The 13,262-nt window shown below is 35.9% G+C and overlaps 1 protein-coding gene across 4 annotated transcripts in view; it reads left to right on the top strand.

The window, feature by feature from the left end:
- LOC114327415 (equilibrative nucleoside transporter 3) overlaps positions 1-13,262 on the top strand; it is a 112,404-nt gene extending 99,142 nt beyond the window's left edge. For all 4 annotated transcript variants that reach the window (XM_050642541.1, XM_028276027.2, XM_028276026.2 and 1 more), the window contains 4 exons: positions 4,552-4,842; positions 8,566-8,651; positions 9,676-9,875; positions 13,065-13,262. In XM_050642541.1, the coding sequence (XP_050498498.1) occupies positions 4,552-4,842; positions 8,566-8,651; positions 9,676-9,875; positions 13,065-13,173 (686 nt within the window). In that variant the 3' untranslated portion in view covers positions 13,174-13,262. The remainder of the gene's footprint in view (positions 1-4,551; positions 4,843-8,565; positions 8,652-9,675; positions 9,876-13,064) is intronic.

A 13,262-nucleotide genomic window follows, 5' to 3' on the forward strand; every position in this document is an offset into this window, starting at 1 on the left:
AAAATTATGAACGGAACTCAACTGATTTATTCTCTTACAATAAAAATACGCGTACCTTTGGACGCTATTATAGCAAATTTAGCCCTGGTACAATAGGGTACAAGGCATTGCTATCATTTAAAAGTTTCAAAACGAAGAAAATTCATCATACAAAGTTTTTTAACATTGTTTGTTTATCAGATAGATTTATTAAATTAGAAAAAATTAGCATAAATATTATCCATCTTCAACAAATAATCGGTATAAATTAAGGAAAACTTTAATTTCGTGTGAAAAAAATGATGAACGGAACTCAACTGATTTATTCTATTACAATAAAAATACGTACCTTTGGACGCTATTACTAAAAAAAAAAAATAATGTGCAAGCGTGTGCAGGTTATAATTATTATTTTTAATGGGAAAGGTGCAGCTATGATATATAGAAAATTTAGCCAGGGTACAAAAGGGTACAAGTAATTGCCACCCTTCCAAAGTTTCAAAACGAAAAAAATTTGCTTTGTTCATCATAAAAACTTTTTTTAATATTGTTTGATTATCAGATAGATTTATTGGATTACAAAAAATAAGCACTTACCGGCATAACTATTATCCATCTTCAACAATTATTGATCTTTAAAAATTAAGGAAAATTTTAATTTCGTGTGATTGAAATGATGTACAGAATTCAACTGATTTATTCTATTACAATGAGAATACGTACTTTTGGGCTCTATTACTCAACGATGGGATGTATTAGACATAAACAAATATTAGAATAGCATGTTTTGGGGTATCGTTTACAATATTCCAATAATAATTCTTTTAGTTTCGAATATGACTTTTGTCCACCTATCTAGGCTCATTGACACACTGTGTTACCTACTATTGTGGCAAGCTGAAAATTGATCTAAGATCCCAATCCACGTGGCCCATTGTGACAAGCTGAAAATTGATCCAAGACTCAATGGTGCAACGCGTATATTTCGTAAGCTGCGCTTAAAGCAAGTCGCTTAAACTTAAGCGGCGCTTAAGTTTAAGATCTGTTGGTGCAACCAGGCATAAATGTCATTTTTAATTTATAAACAATGTAAAATCGCTGTTTGATTTTTAAATATTTCAAGAAGTTTCACTTAATTGTTAGTGCAAAATTGAATTTGTTTATCTCAGATAAAGATAAAGACATATTATCGAATTAAATCATGAATAAAAAGTGTAGTTATGTTAAATATTGTAAAATCGGTTTACAAAAGTTCTGTGATTTTAAGCTCATAAATATTTACAATATCTCAGACGCATCAACATGTCGGAAGGTAATTTTTCTTTATTCGACATGTTAGTATGTATTTTTACCATAGATATAATAACCTGTAGACTAGGCTAGCTATGGGCCGCTCTGTGCATCGAGGTGTAACGCCGATATCAAGGACGCCATTGGTCAATATTCATTTTGAGTGGTCTAGCCATCTTTGTCCGTCATATGAGCGGCATCGCTTAGTAAAAAGAGATAGATAGACCACCGATCGACTGCCCGCGCGTTACGATTTTTTGCTCAGTATGCCTTGTCTACAGTTAACATGTCTCTGATTTTTACACGACTTTAAACAATACATTGCCCTACGACCCTTAAAACCCGAGCTACTTACCTATTTTTTTCTCAAAAATTAATCGTGACTTTGTTTATAAACATTAAGAAACTTAAATATGGTCCTTTTCATGGGCATTTTTCAGTGCGTCACAAATGATAGAAAAAAAGGTAAGTCCGTAATAATACACATTTATAACATTTATTCTAACAGGATATTTTAGTTAAATCTGACAGTTGTCACATTTTATTTGCAATTTGACATGAAAACAAATCAATTGTGTTTACTTATAAATTGTACAGATTATATTCGTAAATATATGGAAAGGCTTGTACCTTGAACCGGATTTTTTCAAAGCTCAATTATTTGTTTTTAAATTTCAAGGACAAATTTTTAGACTAACTTGTAGTTTACACACCATAATTTTTTTAATAAAACAAAACCAAACACATTTTTTAGAATTTTATTTATCAGAGCTAATTTGGTCCAAGGTACAAACCAGTACTGTACCTTGAACCACGTAGTCCTGTACGTTGAACCACCTGTACGTAGTCCTATACGTAAACCTTTAAAAAAATATATAAAAAAAATTGTGTTATTCAACTTTGAACCTCTCAAAATCTAAGTGAAACACATGTACTGCTTTTTGCGTTTCAGACAAACCAGCCAGACTTAGTTCTTTAGGTTTGAGCAAAACATCTCCAATATCAATGTCAAATTGTTCACCACTTATGCCAGAATATTTGTTGCTGTTCAGAATTCTCTTCAGATACTGGACCATTAAATAGGTACTTACAGCAGTTACTTGTGCAACATAAAACTGTGTCTTCTTTTTTATCATTAATTTTGTACGGTCCAACGTACAAGACGTGATAGCGGTCCAAGGTACAAGACTTGGCCGAAAAGAAAACAAATGTGAATTTAACCTAATAAAACGGTTTTGTTATATTTCTCTCTATGTTGTTTAACTACCTATTAGTAGGGGCATACACACCTTGTGATTTAATTTACGATATCTGTTAACACAAAAATTAGACAAGAAAATTTTCTATCCTATAAATTACTAGTTACTTACCACGAAATAAAACACGATATTTTTAAGATAGCCGCAAACGATTTCTAATCACGTTCAACAACTATCCACAGAAAGACGACGATTGTAGAAGAAATTTAGATATGAAACATTGACAGTTCGCGCGCAAAATAAAAGAAAAATGGGGTGGCCCATGGTACAAGCTGGCCCAAGATACAAGCCTCTCCCCTATATAATTCGTAAATATTTTTTTTTCGATTATAGCGCCATCTATCGACAACTAGAATAAATGTTATAAATGTCTGTAATCACGGACGTGCCTTTTTTTGTCACATACAATTTAATGCGTTAGAAAGAAATCGAAAAACTGTGACGCACTGAAAGATGCCTATGAGAAAAAGAATAGCACTCTTTGAAAATCCTAACCATAGGCGGACGTTTGAATCTTTATTAATTAAATGCGAAACTACACTTTTATATTTATTTAATTTATACGTCAAAATCATCTTAAACCCAAACAAAATTAGTATGATTGAATACGTATTTTTAATTCCTTTCAAACGAGATATCGCTTGCCATAAGGTCCCATTTAAAATTATTCGTCAAAGTGGCCCTGTTATATCATCTGTGACTACTACGTCACCTGTTATTTGAGAAGCCTAGGTCCGTTTATTTTCTCCCTCCAAATGTCACTATTATAAGTATAACCGTTCAAAAGATACGAGGAGAGAGGGGACTTTTGACTAGCACGCGAAGAACAATACTGTCTATGAATATAGTCATTTTTTTTTTGTTTTAGGGACTTCAGTTGTTTGTCTTCGTTACTATAATCCTTTTTAGACAAGGCGAAAACGGCGGAAAAACATTCCCATGATATTTTTTTGTATAATCACATTCGTGAGACACCCCAGAATAAGGTTCAAGAAGTCGCCCACGCGAAAATTGGTCCAATTTTTTTTAACAATTTTTTTAATCAAATTTTAAAAATAAATATTTTCGGTCCGTACAATTTTTTTCAGGTTTTTTGGACCATTTTGGACAAAAAAGGTCCCTTGTAATTTTTCCCTAAAGTTGATCATTTTCGAGTTATAAGCAATTTAAATTTTAAAAAACGCGGATATGGCCATTTTGAAAACTTAATAACTCGGTTAAAAATTATTATTACGAAAATCAGAAAGTGGCTAAATCAAAGTTTAAAGCCTACCCTACATGATCCTAAAAAATTGTGTCAATAATTTATTACTTTCTTGCACTCACATTCACGGTCGCCTAATACGTGTATGGCGCTCATTATTATTACTTAAAAATAACAGCTTAGTAATAAAATAATTACAAAAATTTCTTCAGGATCTTGTAGGGGGCTTTAAACTTTGATTTAGTCACTTTCTGACTTTTATAGTAATAACTTTTAATCGAGTTATTAAGCCTTGAAAATCGCCAATTTTGGTTTTTTCAATTTTAAATTGCTTATAACTCGAAAACGATCAACTTCAGAGAAAAATTATAAGAGAACTTTTTGTCCAGAATTGTTTAAAACATCTAAAAAAAATTGCCCTGGCCAAAAACATTGATTTTTGAAATTTGATTAAAAAAAATGGTTAAAAAAAATTTGGCCCACTTTTCACATGGGCGACTTCTTGTACCTTATTCTGGGATGTCTCACGAATGTGATTATGCAAAAAAATCTCATGGGAATATTTTCTCCAACAAACCCGTCGTTTTCGCCTTGTCTATTTTTAGTTTTTCATAGTTCACTTTATCTTTATTTGTACTAATACCTACATACAGTATAACAGAGTTAAGAAAAACCCTCAAGGTCACTTGCACCGTATAAATGAACGTATGTCGTCTCTTCTCCCCACGGTTGCAGATAACTCTGTATTACTATACATACATAATTATTTCTATATTTTTCTTGTTGCTCTTTTTATTAAAAATCTCATCCCGTTTCTAGGTACATCATCAGAAGCAGCAGCCCTCATCTACTTTCTATGTGGAACAATCCTCACGACAGCGACATTGATGCTTTACCATTTCATTCAACAACAAGGATTCTATAGATCAGTAACAGGGACTTCCATAGAAGATACCAAAAAAGATTTGATCACGTTAAGTGAGGTGAAGGAGATCTCTAGCAAAATTTGGACCAGTTTGGTTATAGTCACTGCAGGCGCCTTGGCTTATGTTCCTACACACCCTTCCGTCGCAGCCTTGGTGGTGTCTGAATACAAGACCGACTTCACCAGTAAGTAAACAAGTGTCTTATCCTAGGTTTTCTTTAAATAAATAAAAGATACTAATGACAGACCACTAACAACTGCGAGAAGTGTCCTTGCAGACTTCCCACATACTCAACATCGTCCTGTGCTTATCACCATCGGAATATCAATTCCAATAATTAGATCATATCCTCGACCCAGGTGTAATCTTAGAAAAGCAAACTGGAAGAAGTTCTCTGAACAACTAGACCGGACCTTGAGCTGGGGTTCGTGGGTGCAGTAATAAGCGCTGTCAAGGAAACCATCCCTAGGGGGTATCGCAAAGAATATGTGCCCGGATGGACTGAAACATGTGAAGACTTATACGCGAAGTTTCTCGAAAGTGGTGACCGAGAAATAGCCGACGAGCTTTTACACAACATCGATACAGCTAGACGCCAAAAATGGATAAAAACTGTCGAAAACCTTGACTTCAAAAGATCAAGCCGGCAGACATGGTCCCTGTTGCGGAAAATTGGAGGAGCTAACCAGCTGGAATCCAGAGACTCTAAAATGTCTCCCAACAAGGTTGCCTCCCATATAGTATCTCTATCCAGAGCTCCACGAGATCGAACACATACTACCAACGTGAAAAGAGACTTACGGGCATTAAAACAAACGAACAGAACGAACTCCGAATATTCAGCAAGAATACTGATTTCTGAAATCACATATGCGCTGAGAGAAATGAAATCGGGTAAAGCATCTGGGTTTGATGGTATCCATCCTGAGTTCTTGATACATAGTGGTGCATACACGAAACAGTGGCTGGCAATGTTCTTTGATGATATACTTCAGTCAGGTAACATTCCTTTCTCACTTAAGCGAACAAAGATAATTGCAATTCCGAAACCGGGCAAATCAAATGATAAGCCAGAAAACTACCGCCCCATAGTTCTACTCAGCATGGTATATAAACTATTAGAAAAGCTTCTCCTCAACAGAATTAGTCACAGGATTCTAGAAAACGTCCCCATTTAACAAGCTGGCTTCCGCCCTCATCGAAGCTGTACGGACCAAGTGCTGTCATTAACAACTTTTATAGAAGCTAGTTTTCAAAAGAAACAAAAGACAGCAACAGTATTCATATATCTAACAGCAGCATATGCTACTGTTTGGAAACAGGGATTAATATATAAACTGGCCCGTATTATCCCCTGCAGAAAGATAATTAACCTCATTGACAACATGCTGACAAACAGAGCCTTCCAGGTTATAATGGGAAAGGAGACGAGTAGACAGATGAAACTAAACAATGGCCTTTCACAGGGTTCTGTCCTTGCCCCTTACTTTTCAGCCTCTATATTGCTGACATGCCTGAAACCGAATCTCGGAAGTTTGGATATGCTGACGACTGGACCCTTGCAACAAGCCACCGATCTTTAGAAACTGTAGAAATCACTCTCACGAATGACCTATCCATCCTCAGCGAATACCTTAAGAAATGGAGACTACAACCAAGTACTACAAAAACTGAAGTATCAGCTTTTCATCTCAACAACAAGCTGGCAAACAGAATTGCGAGTGTATTTTAATAATAAGCTGTTGAAACACAATAAATACCCGAAATACCTTGGAGTTACTCTAGATCGAACGCTCACATTCAGAGAACACCTGACGAAAACAGCAGCAAAATTGAAAACACGCAACAATATAATACAGAAACTCTGCGGCACTACATGGGGGTCCACAGCATCCACTTTAAGATCCTCTGCTCTTGGCCTGATATATCCCGTGGCAGAATACTCTGCACCAGTGTAACTAAACAGCAAGCATACCCAAAAGTCGACACTCAACTGAACCGTACTATGCGTATGATAACGGGCACAATTAAGCCCACCCCTACAATGCGGCTACCCACCCTTAGTAATATAGCACCACCCAACCTACGCCGCGAACATGCATTGGTTAAAGAATACAACAAAATAATGGAGAGTCGCCAGCTTCTAGTCCACAACGACATCCCCGATATTCTTGGAAACCGACTCCGATCCAGGTTACCCCCTCTACAATCTGCTCAAGCGCTGCAGCAATCCAACTTTGAATTAAATACCCGATGGAGAGAAGATTGGGAAAGTAAGACAGATCCGCATTACCATAGCCTACCGGACTTCATAAAAAAACCTGGCGAATTTGAGCGTCCCCGTAAGATTTGGACAGCCCTTAACCGAATTCGAACAAACTGTGGAAGATGCGCCGACCCCCCTTTACAGATGGGGTAAACTTCCCTCGCCTTCTTGTGACTGCGGCGCTGCAAGACAGACGATCAGACACATTGTTCAGGACTGCCCACGCAGAGCATACACAGGCGACACTATAGACTTTGTAATGGCAACCGAAGGGTCAATCGAATATATAAAAAAACTTGACATATGTTTGTTATGCATTGTATAATGCATAAATCTAAATAATATTCTGTGATGTACTTAAGCCATACGCTAAATAAAATTTAAATAAATATTAAAATATAAAATATATCAATAGATAAGAAACAGTGCCAGTGCCAGAGATATGTCAACAATAGATCAGGCTAGGGATATACCACTCAATGCATCGGGGTGTAACGCCAATATCAAGTACAGTGGTCTAGCTATCTTTGTCTGTTGTGCGAGTGTGAGCGTATCTACCAAGAGGTGGGAGTAATGAAACGGGGACGGCAGCCATCATATGCTAGAGAGAGAAAGCTAAGCGCCGGTAGAGAGAGAGATAGATAGACCACCGACCCGAACTGCTCCGCCTTACGCTATTTTTCGGACCTGGCTTAATCTATTGTGATATTATATCTATGGCCAGTGCGCATCTTTTTGGCGGCATATTGATTTTTCGAAGAGCACAAATATACTACTACTTGTCAGTTTACAACGTCCTCCGCTGATTTCTAACTTCCAATCGCCACTTAGTCCGGTTGTTTCATAGGTCCTGTTCTATGTTTCTTTCTCTATTCCTTCGCTCCCATTTTTTCTTGGCCTACCGCGTTTTCTCTTTCGTTCTTTTGGAATTTTAGTACTTCCTTTTGTATTCGTTGTTCATCCTTTCTTTGTATATGTCCGAAGCAGTTCTGAATAGTTTTGGAATTGGATACTAGTTGGAACGCTTGTAACGCTCGTCATTGGTGCAATCATTGTTGCCTTCGATATCACTCATTTTAAAAAAATTAATAAAAACCGTTTTCGAAGTCTAAAATTTGTTAAAACTTCGATATTTACAGCAACTCAGATATTTTAGAATATATTTATCCAAATGTAACCTACAAACGGAAATTGTTTGCTTTACGCATGTCAGAACTATCAGTTCTTCAAAAATTCGTGAATCGATTTGACCGTACATGAACGGTTCCGAAATCACCAATTTTCTAGTTGGAACGTATTTTAAATCATTCTGTGCATCGTACAAATCTAGTTGGAACGCATATAATGTAGTGCACATGCGTTGAACGGTTACTGCATGGTTTTGTCATTTTGTATCGAGTTGGAACAAAACTTTAATCGTAGTTCGCTTTGGTTATCTGCCAATCACCCACTCTTTTAGGCTTTTATAAGCCTGCAGCTTCTTTAACTTTTTTGTGCATACTGAATGAATCGTGTTTGTGTTGTAATACCTAGCTGTATTTCCGCACATTGTTCTTTTGGCCGTGTATCCTTACCTATTCTAATTACTTTATTAGATAATCTCATCGACATATATATGATTAAGCTATTTATTTGTTTCAGAAAAATATTTTGCTGCCGTAGTTACCTTTTTGTTTAGTGATATATGTTGCCTGATTGGAAGAGGACTTGCTACTGCCACAAACAAGGTAAGATATAAATATAGCACCTACAATAGTTCGTTCAATCCCAAGATAAGCTCGAGATCACAGTTTCAGAGACGTTATCGGTGGGTGTGTAGTGTCGTCGCAGCTTGTCATTATTAGAAATTAATTTATAACCAGATTAACTTGGAAATAAACGTAGTATAGAATTAAGCATTTAAATCATCTAAATCTATTTAAATCATCTAAGATTCGTCGATGATGTACTCCTGATAGCAACAACTATGGAACAACTACGAATAATGATTTCAGACCTAGAAAAAACATCTCGAAAAAGGACTGAAAGTGAGTCTAAAGAAAACTAAAATAATTACTAATACAGGAGACACATCAGTAATTACCATATATGGAACAAACATAGAACACGTCCAAGAATATAGTTACTTAAGCTATCAGAGCAGATAAAAGTAACCAGCCTAAAGAAATAAATAGAAGAATAAGAATGGGGTGGGCGGAATTCGGAAAACTCTCATATATGTACTATCAAAAACCAAGAAAGCCTTTAAAATTAAGAACCAAGGTGTTTAATGCATGAGTCCTACCTGTTCTGCCATATTGGGCCCAGACGTAGACGTGTGCCAAGAGCAACTTATGTAGATAGAATAAAGAAAATTCAAAAAGCTGTGGAAAGACAAATGTTGGGAATATCGCTGAGAGATAAAAAGAGGAACGAGAGGATAAGAGGCAAAACCGGAACAACAGACGCTGTCGAACATGCATTGAAATTAAAATGGAAATGGGCTGGGCACAACGAAAGATATCAGGATGGAAGATGGAATAAAAAAATTGACCACTGGAGACCATATATTGCAAAAAGGTCAAAAGGCCGACCGCAAATAAGATGGAAAGATCCAATGTGAAAAAGGCAAGAAGACAGAGACAAATGGAGACAAATGGGAGACAAATGGCAAAAAGATTTTGGGCTATAGATAGAAAGATAGATCGAATTAACCATTTAATATCTTCTAAATAGATCTAAATATTTACTAAATAATTTTTTTTCTTTCAGAGACCTCGTCCCTCTGTTTTAGCTCTTCTCTCTGTAGTCAGGATGGTGATTTTTGTTCCTTTATTTATATTTTGCAACGCACTTCCTAGGAAACATTTGCACGTGCTCTTCCCTCATGACTGGCAGTACGTGTTAATATTGGGTAGTTTTATGATATCCAGTGGATACTTTTTTAATGTAGCGTTTTTAAACGTAATCAAGTAAGTATTAAAACATTGTTAATGTGTTAACTCATTACAACTTTTTTAAATTGTTTAAAAAACTAAGTTTGCAATCTAATAGCACATAAAACAACACCCAAAAATGTTACTGTACATCCTACCAGACTGAAAACGATGGAAACCTTCTCTGGTAACACCTCCGAGGCTTCTACAATTTGCAAGCCATGCCATAACGGATGCTGAGACTAAAGAAGATGAGGGAATTTTACAATTTATAATTATTCACGTCCCATCTGCTCAGCGCGGTAAAGTTCCATTCCGTTATCAGCTCAGCTCATCCGTTATGGCTTGCAAATTGTAGAAGCCTCGGAGGTGTTACCAGAGAAGGTTCCCATTGTTTTCAGTCTGGTAGGATGTAGAGTAACATTTTTGGGTGTTGTTTTATGTGCTATTAGATTGAAAACTTCGTTTTTTGCTAGTAGTTGCCGCTAGGGCATCCCTGCCATTTCGTTCGTTGCAATCCGTGACTGCACGCCGGGGTTTGCCCTAGTTGGGTCAGAGAGAGCAGCATATGTGCCTCCTGATAAGAGACTAATAAGTTTCGAAACCGGTAGAGGTGCTTGCTGAACTCTGTGATTGAACTGGAATGATGATGCGGCTGTACTTTCGTCTTGCAACGAAATTGAAAATGGTTAACCATTTTTGTTTAAAAAACCTTTATTTTTGATTTTTAAAAAAGTCTCTAGCATCCAAAGTAAGCAAGTTACGCCCAAATAAAGCTGATATCTATTTTTTTGGTAAAAATTTTGTGTATTATCTATCTACCAATTTTGTATGTGTTCTATTGTGAATTAGGTACTTTTCAAAATAATTTCAGGACATTACTCATTCAGGCTATGGTACGGTGTTCATTGCACTACTTTGCATTGGCTTTTTTTGGGAAAGCTTCTTTTGATATCACACCTCCCTGAGCGGCTAACTTATTAGACTAGCAGATATAAATATGAATATACCGCTCTCCGACTTCGTTAGTGCCATTACTCCGAAATCGCAAACTTTTCAGGAGAGCAAATACAAGGTTTTATGTGAACTTTTCATTTTTTTTTTCTCTGGAACTACAGTATCTAAGTTAACCAAATTCTGCACTCATGTTGACTAGATATGTAGCTATCTAATGTTAGTATGTATTTTTAGTTATTGACATTGCTTTACCCTGAAATTCACCCTTAAAATATGATAAGGCGCTATTGCTGTGGCGCCCATATTTAAAATTCGAGGCTTAGGGCCTATGAACCTGTATTAATTCATTGCGATAGACATCGTTTTCTTGAACTTTAAACGAAATAAAACTGCAAAATTGTAAAATATTGGTCAATATATTGTACTGTATTTAATAAACTAAATTTGTCATTTTATAAATATACAAATGAGGATATTATTCTAAAAATCTAAACACTGTAATTGTTTAAAATGATAAGATCATTCGTGACTTTAAAATGGTTCTTAACATGGGACCATAAGTTTAGGGAATGACTCGCTAACTAAGCAAGTCTTCAATATCACGCTTTTTCTTTTCGTCAATATCATTTTTCTTGTAGGCATGCGTCAGTAATAATTTGACAGATTTTTTGTTGCTTTGTCGCTGTTTGAAGAAAACTTTTTTCATTTCATCGATGTCTTCGTACGAAGGAGCTTTTAAGTAGTAGTCCGGCCTTTCGTACCTTGCAATCTTGATTTCAGTAAGCTTATGCTTCTGGTCAGCTTCATCAACATCAAAGTTGGCACCCATCTGTTTTTGGAGTACCTTGAAATCATAAAAATGTGCATGAGACATTTCTTTCACTTCAAATGGTTTTACGGTTTTCTTTGCTTCTCTAATTAGAGTCACATATTGCTGAGGTATATAAATCGGTCCACATTTTAGGTGTCTTTTTACCTTTTTCTCTATGACAGAATGACCTGCGTAAATAAGAATTTTATGGTTAATGGCCTTAATTTTTAGTGTACTTAACGCAAAATTAAACATAGCTATAAAAAATCTATTTTTATTTGGTCCGCAGCAGTTGTCACTGTAAAAAGTGATCTCAAAGCAGTCATTGTCATATTTTGTGCTCAAATCTTTCAAATAATCATAGACGCATGAAGCAATTTCATTGGCCCCCCTGTTTCCCTCACCTTGATGCCAAAGTTGTCATCAAAGGGGATACTTTGTATCCCCAGAAATTATGTTAGTGATAGTAAACTGCAGTCCATATATTAAGGAATGTGATAATGCAATGTGTCAAAATGAAATGCTGACTCCGAACAATGAAGGGCCAACTCCATATTACGCTATATACAGCTATTAAAAACTCAGCACAGATCAATTATAGTTATCCTACAATACGCCTTAGCACATAATGTAACAGTATTACAAATGATCTACCATCGGAAATCTATTTCTAATCAAGTTCGCATTACAGCCATAACACAGGTTAGGGCAGTCAGCAACGTTGAGTGTATCACACAAACCCACAGTTCCAATTTGCATTACTGCCATATCACAGATTACGGCACTAGAGAAGTTTTACTTGAGTAATTTTTCTTGGTTAACAAATGCATGATCACATGTTAGGGCAATATTGAAAAATGAAATCTACTTACCACACATCTACTCTCGACCACAGCCGCGTGACACAAACTGTATTATGGCAGTCTTGCTGTCGCTGGAAGCGCCAAAACCGGAAAACGTCATAATGACATAGACGCAATATCTTGATTTTAAAATAATTAAATTATATGAAATTATTGCACAATGAAGACAACACCTAAATGAACATAATAGGCAAAAAAAAAAAATTTTTTCCATTTTTTTAGGGCTATGGCACTAACGAAGTAGGGGAGCGATATAAAAAAAATTCCATCAAAAAATCAATGTCCGCTATTTATCGGCCTGTGTCTTTATTTTGTAAAAAGCTCAGGTAACAGATAGTTACTATGTGCACTCCGACTTATAGAGAATTTTCTCTGTCTCTAGATAGATGTCGCTAACGCGTCCGTACGCATTTAATATTTTATTAATATACATACTTCGACAGCTTGTATTCAGTTCGCTTCGGGATACATCACAGGCGGCTCTGAAGACGCTGAAAAGCAGAAACCTTGGTCAGCTGATGCTAGTGACCTCGAATCGAATGTAATCTAAAGCTGTCTCTCAAAAAAATTTATAAAGATGATTTTTCTTTTTAGATTGGCCCCGGAGGAAGAAGAAAACGCATATTTGATTATGCAAACAGTCATTGGTATAACTGGAGCAGTATTTTCACCGTTAGGAGTATTGTGTGTTAATTTATTATAGGCAATTTTTATAAATTGATTGGTATTTATATTTAGGTTAGAAACGTTTGTACATTTTGGAATAGTTTTTTTAATAAAACATACGAAGAA

This window comes from Diabrotica virgifera, chromosome 2, assembly GCF_917563875.1.
Source record: "Diabrotica virgifera virgifera chromosome 2, PGI_DIABVI_V3a".
Classification (NCBI taxonomy): domain Eukaryota; kingdom Metazoa; phylum Arthropoda; class Insecta; order Coleoptera; family Chrysomelidae; genus Diabrotica; species Diabrotica virgifera.